Below are 13,913 nucleotides of genomic sequence, written 5' to 3' on the forward strand. Positions count from 1 at the left end.
GAAACTTTTGTCCGACATTTTTTGTTTTTTTTTTTTTTAAATTTAACGTCCGGTTTTCGATTTATTCGAGCATATTTCTTAAAATCGGACACCCCGTATATTATATTAAACGACTAGAGATTAATCAAGATTCAAATCTAATAAAATCTAAGAAGTTTGAAAATTGAGAGGAGGCAAAGCAGCGATCGTTGTCTGAATGTCATTTGCCGTATAATATAGCCGATTAATATTTATACCAGAGATAAAAAAAAAAAAAAAAAAAAATATATAGAGAGAGAGAATACACAACGATAAATTAACCTAGGCGCCGGAGTTTCCGACAAGCGTGCGCGTTTGCATTGCACGTGTGTGTGTATGCACGCGTACAGGCATCGGTATCGTAGAGATGCGTAAAAGCGCAAGGTATACATAAAAGCAGACGTTGAATTCAATAAGTCTAGTCGTCGCGTGGCCTTTGTCGGCGCCACACGTGTTCCCGTGTAGAGACTCTGCACTACGATGATACGATATGATACGGACGGAATATTGTGGGAAACTTGCAGGCGGGGGATGCGTACTTTTGCCGCGTCTTCGTTTTCTTCCATTTCCTTCTCTATTTCTTCACCGTAATCATCTTCTTCCCGTTTCGTCCGATGCCGAGCCGCCTCGCTTTAAACGCATCGCCGCCTTCATTTCACGCACAATTGAAACCCCGACCCGTTTCGTTTAGTCCTCTTGCACAAGGGACTTCTCAACCTTCTCTTGATCTTCTTCGGATTTTTGTCAGAAGACAGCCAGAAGTTCGGTCCCGAGTTTAACACGCGATTAACCCTTCGAGGCATAGTGGTGGTGGGTGTTCTTACCACCTATTTTATATCCATTTTTTTTTTTTTTTTACCTTTGGAGAAGTTTGAGAATATATTTCTTTGCCGTTTCAATTTACGGAAAATAACTATCGATCGAGTTTAGCGCGTTGGCATTGGCGAAGCGATAAAATCGACATTGTATCTCATTTGTTCCGTTTCTTTTTTCGCCCCCCTTCTTCTAGTTTCTTATTCACCCCTGCTTGGCTTCTACCTTTGATTTATTTTTCTCTTTTACCAATTCATAAAAACTCCGGCTACCGCGTACACGCGCGGGTCACTTCAAAGCGAGTCCCGCAAAGCTCATTCTCATTCAGAAACTGACTTCTTCTCTTCTCGTCCTGCGCTCCTCTCGTCGTCGGGTAATTCGTGTCTCTCTTTTCCTCTTCTTCTTCTCTTTTTCTCTCTACCATCGCCCGGAGATGGATTCACCAGATTATTTCGTGACTTCTCGTCGAGAGAGGAAGAAATTTCGGAGGGTTTGCTGCCGAGGGAAAAGTAGAGAGAGAGAGAGAGAGAGAGAGAGATGCGGAGTTTCTTCGACAGAAATGAAGATAGGCATTCTTCTAATTTGTCGGCGGGAACCTTTGGCGGCGAATCAATTACACTCGTGATTAAAATACCATTTTAGTCGTAACAGCACGCGTATCTTATACCACTCTTGGAGCTCTTTATATACGTTTCTACGCGCCGCTCTTGCGTCCCAAATCTCACTTCGATCCTTGCTTGTGACATTTGAAATTTTTTTCCCTCCTCCCTTTTCTTCCATCCCTTATTTCCTTTCGCTAACTAGCTGTACATGTATACATACAAGCAAGTTCCGGCTCAGATTTTTTTTCTCCTCACTCGAGATTGCCGACAAGACGAAGAAATAAAACACGTGAACGTTGTTGTAATTTTGCAAAATTATAATCATAATTCTATGTTTTTATTATACTCAACAAGCTGTATAATAATACAATTCTCTCGCGGTTTAATGGAAAGAGTATCTTACCATTTTATACGTACAATTTACATTATACCGACTTTACGCTTGTGCTTACGACGTATATATACTTGATCGAATGCGTTAAAAAGGAAGGAACAAAACACACTCGACGCGACGTCGTCACGTATAAAGAATTAAATTCAAAATGCCATCGTTTATTTGGTGCGACGATGCTGTTTCGTCCTTTGAAGCTCCGATGCAACGTCGTGATCTGTGCTGCGTACATGCATACCTATATATATATATATATATAAAAACTATCCGTGCACTTATATATATTTATACGTGTATACATGCCGAGTTGGACGACAGCGGAAGTGGTAACCAACCGTGAATATCACGCGTACAAGGTGTATATACGTGTATGTAATATAGCTTGTAACTTCTCTTCGCATCTCTCGCACATGTTCAGTTTCTTCAATTTCTTCCCCTTGTTATGTCTTAATTTAATTTCACGGAGTATGTAATACTCGCCTACGTAAATCTTGTTTTTTTTTTACACTCGCGTTGAATCCGTTTTATCTGAAATTTCAATCCCGTTCGGTATACGCAAAGTGAAAAATACGTTGTTCCGTGAGGAAGGAACTCTGCATCTTTCGGACGAAGTGAAATAAATATCATTCATAGCTGCATGTATAATGTACGTACATTCGATTCTTCGATCGCTGTTTATACGTATGGTACGATTTATGATAAGGTACCTCGCCTTAACTCTTGTACGCCCATGGTTACACATTTTTCGCGATGTTATAATCGCGTAGGGAAATTTACATTGTCGTTATTCTTGCGGTGGACGGTGTTGTACACATGCGTGTTATATCACGCGAAGCAGGGGGATTCGTGTCGACGCGCTTCATTGGGCACATAAATGCGATGCCTGGTCGAGCGTGTGCGTGTTTGCTGGTCGCGTCAAATATATACATATATATATATATATACAGGCATATACGTCTCTTTCATAAATCCATATAATATATTATATATATATATATATATGTATCGAAACGAGAAAGTCGGAGTCGAAATTTTGTTCGCAAAATGTTGATGTTGGTCCGAAGGAATGATTTAAAAGAGGGAACGATAGACCGGGAAAAAAAAGCGAGTTGGTATAATATTATGAATATTTTTTTCATCTCTCTTCTCTCTCGGTCCCCCCCTTTCACGCCTGATTACCCGCTTACAGATGGGCTAGGCGCTCAAGTTATACAGCCTACATTTCGACGTTTACACATCTATACTTTTACGCGTGTACGTGTGACGTATGCCCTAGATCTGTATCGTATTCAATTTTCAAATGTAATACATTTTAACGCTCAGTAACCGGTATTCCCCACTTTCTCAGATCTGCATAAATTATTATTGATATATATGTATATATATATGGCAGCCGATTACATGAATATCCGATCCTCTGGAAAATGGTATTCACGTATCCACTTTTTTTTTTTTTTTTTTTTTAAACTCGAAGACGATCGAAGCGTGTATCGTCGGGTTAACTTTGGAACACGGCACGTTTATGGATTCACAAAAATTCTACGGTATGTTATAACGTTGAAACGAATTATTCTTTTGCATAATTGCAGCAGAATACGAGTACAATCAGCATAGAAATGGAATTGGAAACGGGTGGTATTTTACACAAATTTCAGTTTCCTAAACGTAGAAATTTCCGCAGAGCGGTTGCGTTGATGACTTTTCCATCGGGGTACCAATCTGTCGCTATGGCAATGACTCTGTAACGGATGTTTTCGTCTTATGGCAAATGATTGCAGTTTTACCCTGAGTTCGTTAGGCCGAGTCAATTACAAACCGCTTTGACCTGCTGTTTTTAACCTTCGAACGAAGGAATTGGTCGATTGATCGCAAGCACATATCGGCACGAAATTTCAACATTTTCGCAACGCGTATTGGAAAAGTTGACGATTCAACAACGATACGTAAACTTTTTCACACACCGTCGAACGAACTCTGTATCAGAGCGACGAAGATACGCGCGAAGACGACGCTTCTCTTCATTTTCCTCTTTCCTCTCTTATTTCTCGTTCAATTCCGATGCTGACAGCTCTTCAAAATATCACACCCTCACGACTTGATATTCCACCGCTTGTGCAGCCCCGGAGATCTTCTTATATAGCTTTTCTCACCCTCGGCTGGGCTTCGCGTCGTTCTCGCACAAACACGCGATTTTCTTTCTCGTCTTTCGGCTGGTTTGATTTATAAACAACTGAATATTCATGATTCAATCAAATTGCTAGAGCGTCGCAATATTTTGAATGATCAACGTCTGGCAGAGGATAATAATTGTCCCTCTACCGATTGTAGAATCATTAAGTCATACATGTATATTAATTCGTGTGACGACAAAAATTTTTTTTTTTAATTTCTTTCCGCGTATACTTGCTAGAAATACTCCTTGGGGTTTTTCGGCCACTTGTCTCTGTCGACAATCGCGTGACATCAAAAGCCGTCATCTTGACGGCGGAAAGTCTCTTTCCTATATATCAGCGGCAGGAACAGAGAGGGAAAAAAAGTTTTCGCAAGAAATGGCCGACTATTCCCGCGTTCATTCTCGCTTATTTACGAAAGTGCGAAAGTGCGGTATATCATGTATACATAATATTATAACACGAATTGAATTGACGGATTTTTTTTACCCGTTCAATCGTAAATGTTTCATTACACTGACGCAGAAGGTTTTTTTTTCTCCTTCGCGTCTAAAATTTTGTAATTTTCCGTAAGAATCGATGTCCAATGTGACTTTTGTCGAATATGAAAAAAAAAAAACTGTCAAACAATTTTCGTAGACAATAATTTTAGTATTTCGGGAATCTGCGCGTGGCATAATAAAGGGAATGATAATGAGGAAAATCGAGGCGAACTAACGGCGCCTTCAGGATTGTTTTCTCTCCCTTTTCTCCCAAGTAAACAGGGTGAAAACACAATGGAATAACTCCGGGAGAAGGATAAGCAGCGGCAAAGCATCCTTCGTTAACATAATCGCATCAAAAATCGAGTTCTTATTTCCCCTCGGATCCTTTTACGCTCGGTGGTTTCAGCCCCGCGGTTTTTTAAAATTTTTTTTTCGCGGGGCGTGTCGAGTCGCTGTTACCGTTTTACACCATTTAAATTTCAACACGGAAGCCATTAGGCTCCGCGTGTATACCTCGGACGTACAACGATCGTATAATCACGCGTAAGGCATGATACGTACGCGCACATACCCTGGCTTAGTTTCGCTTTAACCTAAATACGAAATTATAAAGTAAGAAGAGACGAGTAACGGCCAACGAAAGGAAATATATCAGCTTTAAGTGATATTCGAATCATCAGCGTAAGTAATTGATATGACGAGAGTTGACAGTGGATCTCGAGGGGTTCTCTTCGTCTGTCTGGCTTTGCGACTCGAGAGTGAGTCCATTGTGCGTTCGGGGTGCGTGCGATATGAGTGACGTCAGTGGAGACTTACATTCAGCTTTTAACAAGTGACGAGCGGCGTGGCGAACAACTGACAAGCGTTGCGAATCGGCCCTAGGCCCTATTTTTCCCTCCTCTCTCTCTCTCTCACTCTCTCTATCACTCGACGCACGTCGGATTCAACTCGGTAACTTTTCTCGATCGATTCATAGGTACGGTGCGATTGATTTGCAAGTATGCTGAGCGATTCGAAGAATAGACTTGCGGAAGGGTCGAGTCTGGTTTTATTTATTTTTTTCATTTGGGTTCAGTTCTATAACCGTGGATTCAAAGAAGCAGACTCGTAAGGTTGAGTTAGTTCGGTGGTTGAAGCGAGACTTTGGCAATTCGTGCGGAATGGATAAAAATTGATTTATCCAGAAATGCGAGGCCGGAAAAAGCCTGAAATTATCCAAGATCGAACCTAGATACCGAATAATTTTATTTTCATTCATTTCGTTGATTTTTTTTTTCGTCATTTCTTTTGCGACACCGAGGCGGATTAACCGAAAGGGTTGCCGATGAAATCGGATACCCATTAGCGTCGTTTTTCCCTTTCCGTCGCAGTCGCTGCTCACTTTTAATACGATTTCATTTTTCCTTCCTTCCTTCCTTCCTTCCTATACCGTCCTTTATTCAATCCTCGGGGGAGAGTCGAGCGGAGAGAAATTATTTCCTCCTGCAGCGGGACATTTTTGAGGGACTCACCCCTCAGGCATCAGGCGTCAAAACGTAACAGTTCACTTTTCTCCCTTCCTTCCTTCTCTGCACATTGTTTGTTCGTTTTTTTTTTTCTTCTTATTTTTATAATTCCTCATTTTCGACGAAAAACTCGCCGCCGGAGACGCGGAGTAATGGTGGAAAAATTCAAATTTTCGAACCTCTCGAATATCGTGTAAACTGTTATCATTATTCATGTGTAAAAAATGTAAAATATTCGCTTCAACTGCCTGGCGGTTCGTCGTTGGATAAATCAATTTTGGGCAAATTCTTGACGTTGTTTAGAGCCGACTTTTTCTATGGCGGATTTTCTTGACAATGTCACGGGAGAACAGAATTTAAACTTTGAACTGCGCGTTTTTATTCTAATTTTACGAGAGAGTCTCGGAGAATTTCCAAAATGCCAGAAATAATATTCAAATCACATATTTCAGTAGGAAATTGATTCGAACCTTCTTCAACGTTAATTTTTTCACTCTCTCAATGACTTTTTTAAATACCTATTCCTTAAAAGCGCGTATCGGAATAACGAATAAAGATTTTCCAGATTTTCAAACGCGAAACGAAAGATTCGTTCTTCTGCTTTCGAGGGGAAAAAAAGTTTTTCAAAATCGGTCAACACGTTTAGATTTTATCCACGTTTCAAATCGTCCCCGTTTTTCTTTTTTTTTTTCTCAGTCTGCCCTATATATACGCATACATACACGTTTGAAAATACAGCGAATGACACGAAGAGTAATTCTTTGTTACCGTCATCTGAAAAAAAAAAAAAAAAAACCGTAGCGACGCGACTATCGAATTAACGAAGATTAAGAATCTCGATTGTGTAATTCCCAAGATGTTGTTTGTTCCCCTAGGTTTTTTTACCGTCGACGATGTAAAATTTTTACGCGATCCGTTTTTTTTTTTTATTTTATTTTTTTTTTGCTACTCGCTTTCAGGGTTCGCGAGTCGCGCTGAAAGCCGGCTTTACATTCGCGCGCGTAGGTATTCGGCACAACAAAGTGTTCGTTCGCAACGCGTATTTGTATATTGTATAATAGCCGACGTCAAGTCGACTTCCCACCGACTGACAGGCTAATGCACGTGCATTTAGCTCACAATGTAACCGACCTCCCTCACCCCCCTTGCACAATACGATCTTCGCTCGCGGCGAACCCCCCTTCTGCAAATTGACGCCACAATGGTAAACGCTACATATTCATATATCTCATCATCCCCCGACGGATACGCAGAGGCAACTATTATGGTTTCCGCTAGCTTAGACCGTGGATATACGTGTAATATTTATGGATATGTATGTGTGTATAATATACACGGAATTATGCGAGTAGTTTACTACGTTGCGAATTGAATATATTATACGCAGCCTGATTCGGGCGCAAGAAATCGTTGCGTGCGATTCTTTGCTACGTCGTGAAACTATCTTTTTTTTTTTTTTTGTTTTCATTTTTAATTTAATTTTATTTATCCGTTTAACAATATCGCGTCAAACGGTGAGGAAATTTCGTCGGTACGACGCAAGAGAAATACATTTTTTATAATTGTAAACCCGACAGCAAAGTTGATATTTTAGTTATTGTTCGACTTATTTATGCATGATCGATTGACACGAAAGAATGTTTATCCGAGCAACATAAATCAGATGATATTTAAAAATTGTAACTCTTTCGGGAGATAACTGAGAAAATCTAATTGCAAGCGAACAAACAGGCGTAAATAAATTAAGCAAGAAAGATGCTTTTATTGTGACAATACGTGTTTTCGAGTTAAAGTTAAAGTCTGAAAGAGGAATGTGTGTTACAATAATCTTGGTTGACGCAGCAGACTTATTTTTTTGACAACATTCGATGCTTCGCGTGTATCTTTTATCTATGATTACTAACAGATCGGAAAAAGGGGAGCAAAACAGGTGATTTCACCCTTCATAACAATATATATATATATATATATATATATATACATATATTTAAAATTGTATTATTCTTTTTTACGGGGAAAATATTTATCAACCTCAATTCGGAATGCAGGTATTGTTAAATTCCAAGAGATGGATACAGTTTTGAATTTTATAAATTTTTTTATACCTAGATGTATCTGCCTACACATTTTCTACAATTTTATTGTTTGAGCAGGCGCCTGAATGCCGAAAACCCGCAAATATATTTGTAACACAAGTTGCCTGCGGTTAGGTGCGCTCTACCTTATCACAGGATTTTAGTTACTTCTCAACGGTCGGAATGCCGAAAGATTATTGGCGCGTTTGGATGTTGTTATTATTATTATTATTATTATTACTATTATTTTTATCGTTCAAATTAATTTCATATTTAATGACACTTAATTAGTCCACGTCATTAGCTGATTGTATCATTTTTTTTTATGCCGATGGTACGTAATTTCGATTCACGTGTCAACTACAAACGGTAAAGTGGAAAATTGTGCGAAAGAAAAGGTGTTCTGAAAATAGGAGAAATCGAAGGGCGCGTAATTTTTAAAGAGTCGAAAGCTTTGACTGATTATTTTTTAATATTATCAAGCTTATTGTTAGATAATTAATGTGAATAATTTTAGAAAAATTTTCATATTGAAATATGTAAATGCCGTCGAGGATATCGATGAGTCTCATTCAACGCCTCGCCTTGAGCTTAGACGGATGGTGTTTCCTGACACGAAATTAATTATTTCCGGTTCAGGCTGTACGGACATAATACGTGCGGCAGCACGTGGTCCACTCAAGACGCGGTCACGATCATAATTCTGAGAGGAAAATATGTGGAAGGAGAGAGGGGGGGAATTAGCTATGAGAATTTCATCGGCATTTTCATTTCTCCCATTATACATATACGAGAGGTATTTATTGCATTATTTTGGATACAAGTTATACGCACGAGCCTGATTCGTAATCCCGGTTGCGACGTCGCGTTTATAAATCGACGATTGATCCCGGAAAGAAAAGGTAGTAAAGGAAGAAAGAGAAAAAGAAAGAAAAAAAAAAGACGAAGAGGAAGAAGAAGAATTAGCTATTGTCCAATTTTATTAGTGATATTACTTTGTCTCGACGCCACTTCCGCCTCTTTCCTTCGTCGAACATTCCACTGCGCATTGATGACATTTAAGAAACTTTCAAACTTACCATAAACCATTCTCGACGATGGTACAAGTACGTGTTTATGCACGTACAGGCTGACGGTCAGTGGATGAATAGTAATCGTGAAATTAAGGTGGGCGCTTGTATGATTTAATACGAATCGTGTGTGTTCCTTGCCGGACATGTGATTGGTCGAAGTCTTCGCTCGAATCGAACGCAGGATTGCTCAGAACCTTAATAATGATAGGCTGGCGATAATCTTGTTCAAATAAAATTCCCTGACCTTACCCGTCGAAAAATTCAGAATTACATCTCGACGTTTTCACACGAAACTCGGGTAACGTTGGGCAGCTTTTATCGCCAAAAGTTCCAGAAGTTGTGCACCTTTAATATATAAATTTGGATCTAAAAATACACTAGTTTCTGCTTCGTTTCACATGAATTATTATAAATTTAACAATACAGCATAGCTTAAGTTTGAAAATGATTTGTAAAAAAAGTACCTTATTCCCTATGGACTCCGGGTGGCTGCTAAATCTTCATCACGAAATTCACTGACTATTCCCGATTTTTCCGGTCTGTCGCATCCTGAATAATAATGAAACGCGCTATTAAATGAAATACAAAAGAAATGAGAAAAAGAAATTTTGGGATTATTTATTCTTCACGAAATGTTGTTACGAAATGTTATTCGAAACCTTTGTTTTCTGTAACCCTTTTAATTCGCTGTGAAATTTTAAATACTGGTATTTGATTTTTGTTGCCTTTACTTGCCGGTTTTGTGATTTGAGGTCTTTAAAATACGAGTAATTGAGAGAAAAAAAAAAAAAAAAAATTTCCGACTTGCGTAGAAAATCGACGAATTAAACAGGATCGCGAGTATTTTACATTTTATTTTTATAATATATAATCGTTCAATATCTCTAAGGCCAAAATTTATCTAGTTGGAGGTTTTTCACACATTTATATTATAATAATCATAATAACTAAAGTGATATTTGATTGTTTATTATAGTTATATACGTATGAATATTTAATTGCGAAATCGATAAAAAATATTTGCGAATACACGTTAGTTGTCGTTTAAATAGCAGGCTCCTTGACGATCTTCATGTTAGGTTTCCTCAGGTGGTGATAATTCGGAAATACTCGCGTTAGATAATCGATCTGTCCAACTTGAGGCTGTCGGAAAAAAAAGAATAAAAAGAAATTAATCAGTCACGCATAAGGTTCGTAATTTGTCGACGGTAATGATTACTCACATACGGCTTGTCATTCATCTCTCTCCGCTGACACTGGCGGCCAAAAATTATGGTATTCTCGGACACGGTCTCAGGTTCGGTGAGAGAACAAGCTGCTCCGACGACACAGCCGTTGGTCAGTTCCACCTCCCGGCTAACCGAGGCTGAGAATAAACTCGAAATGACGAATCGATTTCCCTGGTAACACGGAGCGAATGAAAAAGCAGGTTTCATTCAAAGCTGCAGGAGAAACTGGATACATCAGGTTTTTTTGGTAATATATACTTTGTAAAATGCAGATCTTACTCTAGACACAGCGCGAGACTTTTGACTGCAGAGTAAAATCTGCTACATTTCTAGTAAAACATATAGTTGACACGTGTATCTTTTACCAAAAACCTTGATCTGTTCGTCTTTCCCTGTAATTTTGCGTAAAATTTGCTCTTTTTCTTCCCTCCGTGAAAGATTCTCTCAACAAGTGGAAACTTTTAAAGATTCTGCGAAACTACCTTTCATCTCCAAAATATTGTTGTCGCCTACTTTCAATGCCTCGCATCTACTGTCCGTTTCGAATACGTTAAAGTTTCCAATAATCATGACAGGGGTTGACGCAGGCTCCGGGGCTCCAGCCGGCAGTCTGTAATTGTTCAATCATTCGTCTCGATGTTCGAATCCGAGTATTAATTCCTCGGAAAAACCAGGTTCCGAATGTCGTTCTTACCTGTTCGCTATCACCGCCATTTCCTCGACTATGTTTCCCTCTCCAATGATTATCGGACCAGCTTCGGCGATGATACTGGCCCTTGGATGTACGACCGTTCTCGAACCGATTGTTATGTGCCCTTTCAAAGTGCTCTCTTCGCATACGATAGCGCCTACTGCGATTTTTATGCTGTAAAAAGGAGTTTAAAGAATCACTACAAGTTCGAATTGAAATCGTAATTGTAATTTAGCAAGTTCGTTTGGTTTCTTATTTTTTTCGAAGATTTTTCAAAGCGTACATCTGACTCTTTTCTTTTTTATCTTCGATGACAGCTCATGCTAACCTCGAAACAAAAGTACAACTCCAATTATACAAGTAAATTTTTCGGTTTTTAATTACAACTTGTAATGAATATAAACTAGGAATCAAGACGTTCGATTCAGGGGGTTGATTAACTCGTTAATCGTTACGGTTGTTATTGAAAATAATTAATTAGCATCTTACTTCGACCGACGACTGACAGCGGAATCCATGTTGAGCGTATGCTATATTGCTCGAACCGACCAGTGCTTCCATCCAGTTGTGAAATTTCACGATATGTTCGGTGAAATGGATCCTCAGTATTCGTAGACGCAGTTGCGCGCAATAAGGCGCTTTCAAAGTCACGTGCAGAGTTGTCTATTATCAGGCGCTTTAGGACTATGTATGATAATAATTATAATATTGAATATTTGAAACCCGTTTCGCAATATCTAGTCGAATGCTGTAACTATAATTACAGATTAAGTTTGTACTAAATGTAGCGAAATTGTGTCACCTCTTATAACCTTATCTCGTGTTTTTTTTTTTTTTTAATTTTGTTTGCTCATCGCAAATAGCTAATTAATTCTGTGCACGTCTTTGCCGACTTGGTAGATTTCCATCGCCTATGCAGGTTCAAATTTTGTCTAATTCTGACCTGATCGAATGTTGCGACGAGTATGGTAATTCGGCAATGAAAAACTAGGACACAATTATTTGAGACACCCATCCGATTACTTTATACCTACCCGCGTTGTTGAAATAAAAAAGAAACTTGTCTGGTGAATGGTTTAACGCTTCATGGGACCGAGAAGGAATCATTGAGTTTCGCCCGAGTCGTTGAGAATGCGTCGCTTCGTTATAGGTTGACTTACGTAAAGCATGCCTGCATAAGCCCAGAACTTTGTTGCTCGAACAATAGCCAATGGGACGACACGTTCATTCTGATGTTAAATAAGTAGCCAAGTTTTATTTGGTTTCGTTTAGGCGAAGAGAGAGAGCGGAGGACGGGGGATCTCCGCCACTTGCCACTGTCTCGTCTTGACTTTGACTATAATCATTGTCTTCTACCGCACTTCAAAACGTTGTAGTCTCTCTCAGTCCATCCTGCAGTTCGCGGTTAGGTATGTTTGTATGGGTAATCCTACAACTGGGTACATATACGCGATGTTAAACAGTTTTTCGTTATTATTTTACCGAGGCGTGTGCGTTGGTCTCGGTGTTACGTAGTAGTAGCTACGTATAACAGGCGCGAAGCATGAGTCGCCTCGCATTTTTCTTCCTCTTCTTCTATTCTCTTCAGTTTCATAGACAAAAGAATACTTTTAGGCGTCGCAGCCGCATAGGTGTAACCGCTGCACGCACGCACCGTGCGGAATTGAAATTAGTTCGCTTTGTGAAAAATTTCTTTACACAGTGTATTTGGGTCAACGTTGACAGAGAAAGAGAGAGAAAGAGAGATGTTCGAATTAGCTTCGGACACGTTTACCGTTTACCGCTACCGGTTTTCGTATCGTTAAAAATTTTACACCTATCTGAGAAGGACGCGTTGCGGTCCGACGGTCTATTGGCTTAAATCAGATTCCATTGAAGAATGGTCTATGTTTATTTTTAAAATGGCGTCCTAAAAAATTATTCAAAGGTTCACAACTTTCCCGACTATTGATTAGTCGCAATGAAATTCGGCAGAGCGATTCTTGCCGTCCTCGCGTACGCTTGCAAATTTTATCAGAATTTTTCAACCCCGTGATTGAAAATTGCTGTTGTTTAAATATTCGAGGTGGACCGACGTATTTATATGAAACAGTTTTATTGCAGAAACTGATATCGATGCCGAAGTTACTTATCCAATGAATTGAACTTGGAAAAATGATCAAATCCATTGTACCGACAGCTTCCTGTTTCCCGCATAAGATTTCCACGTAATTCGAGTAGAAGAACCGAGCGGTGAGCGGGTTGGGCAGGTATTTTGCAGCCCAGGGCGTGGGAGTTGGCGAAAAATTGGCATCAGGCTGGGTGGCCGTGCTTATCGGCGGAGCGGTAATTAACCGGAGTTATTTACGACCCTTGCAGGTTAGGACGGCCATCTTGTTCCGGCGCCATTTTTGTTTTATTGCATCGACCAGGGGCATCGGTGTAATAATAGTCGCTAGAGCTACCATTATCATCGCTGATATATCTCTCGGTGTTTTATATTTGCTGTCTGGTGCCAGGAGCAAAGCGCCGAAGGTCTCGAGCCGCGCTTGTTGTCTTATTCATAAAGTAATTGAAACGTCTTCTTTTTTTCACACCTATATAATCCATCTACGTGCCCTGCGTGTGTCTTCTATTATCGTTCGCATATACACGCTCATTTCTATACATAAGCAGCCCTCTTCTCCCGGCGCCAAGGCGAATACCTTAATCGTGCCTTGCCCCGTGTTTATTCGAGGATAACCGCGAGAGTCTTGCGTAATTAACGCGTTCAGGAATGTGTGACGATGATGTCGCGTAATATGAACCAGAAACCGACGAATGGCGTGTCCCTTTTTCGTTCCCTCTGTCTTACTGGTCATGCCATCGGAGTTAACGATCC

At 39.7% G+C, this 13,913-nt stretch overlaps 1 protein-coding gene across 1 annotated transcript; it reads right to left on the reverse strand.

Annotated features, from left to right (window-relative positions):
- Nucleotides 1-10,083: 10,083 nt before the first annotated feature.
- On the reverse strand, nucleotides 10,084-11,663 carry DCTN6-p27 (dynactin subunit 6). The gene is made up of 5 exons (XM_046617601.1): nucleotides 11,543-11,663; nucleotides 11,057-11,227; nucleotides 10,845-10,972; nucleotides 10,357-10,499; nucleotides 10,084-10,276 (listed from the first exon to the last, which is right to left on the reverse strand). The coding sequence occupies exons 1-5, from the start codon at nucleotides 11,569-11,571 to the stop codon at nucleotides 10,178-10,180; spliced, it is 570 nt and encodes a 189-aa protein (XP_046473557.1). The 5' UTR covers nucleotides 11,572-11,663; the 3' UTR covers nucleotides 10,084-10,177.
- Between the last annotated feature and the right edge of the window lie 2,250 nt (nucleotides 11,664-13,913).

The sequence above is a fragment of the Neodiprion pinetum genome, chromosome 3 (genome assembly GCF_021155775.2).
Source record: "Neodiprion pinetum isolate iyNeoPine1 chromosome 3, iyNeoPine1.2, whole genome shotgun sequence".
Classification (NCBI taxonomy): Eukaryota; Metazoa; Arthropoda; class Insecta; order Hymenoptera; family Diprionidae; genus Neodiprion; species Neodiprion pinetum.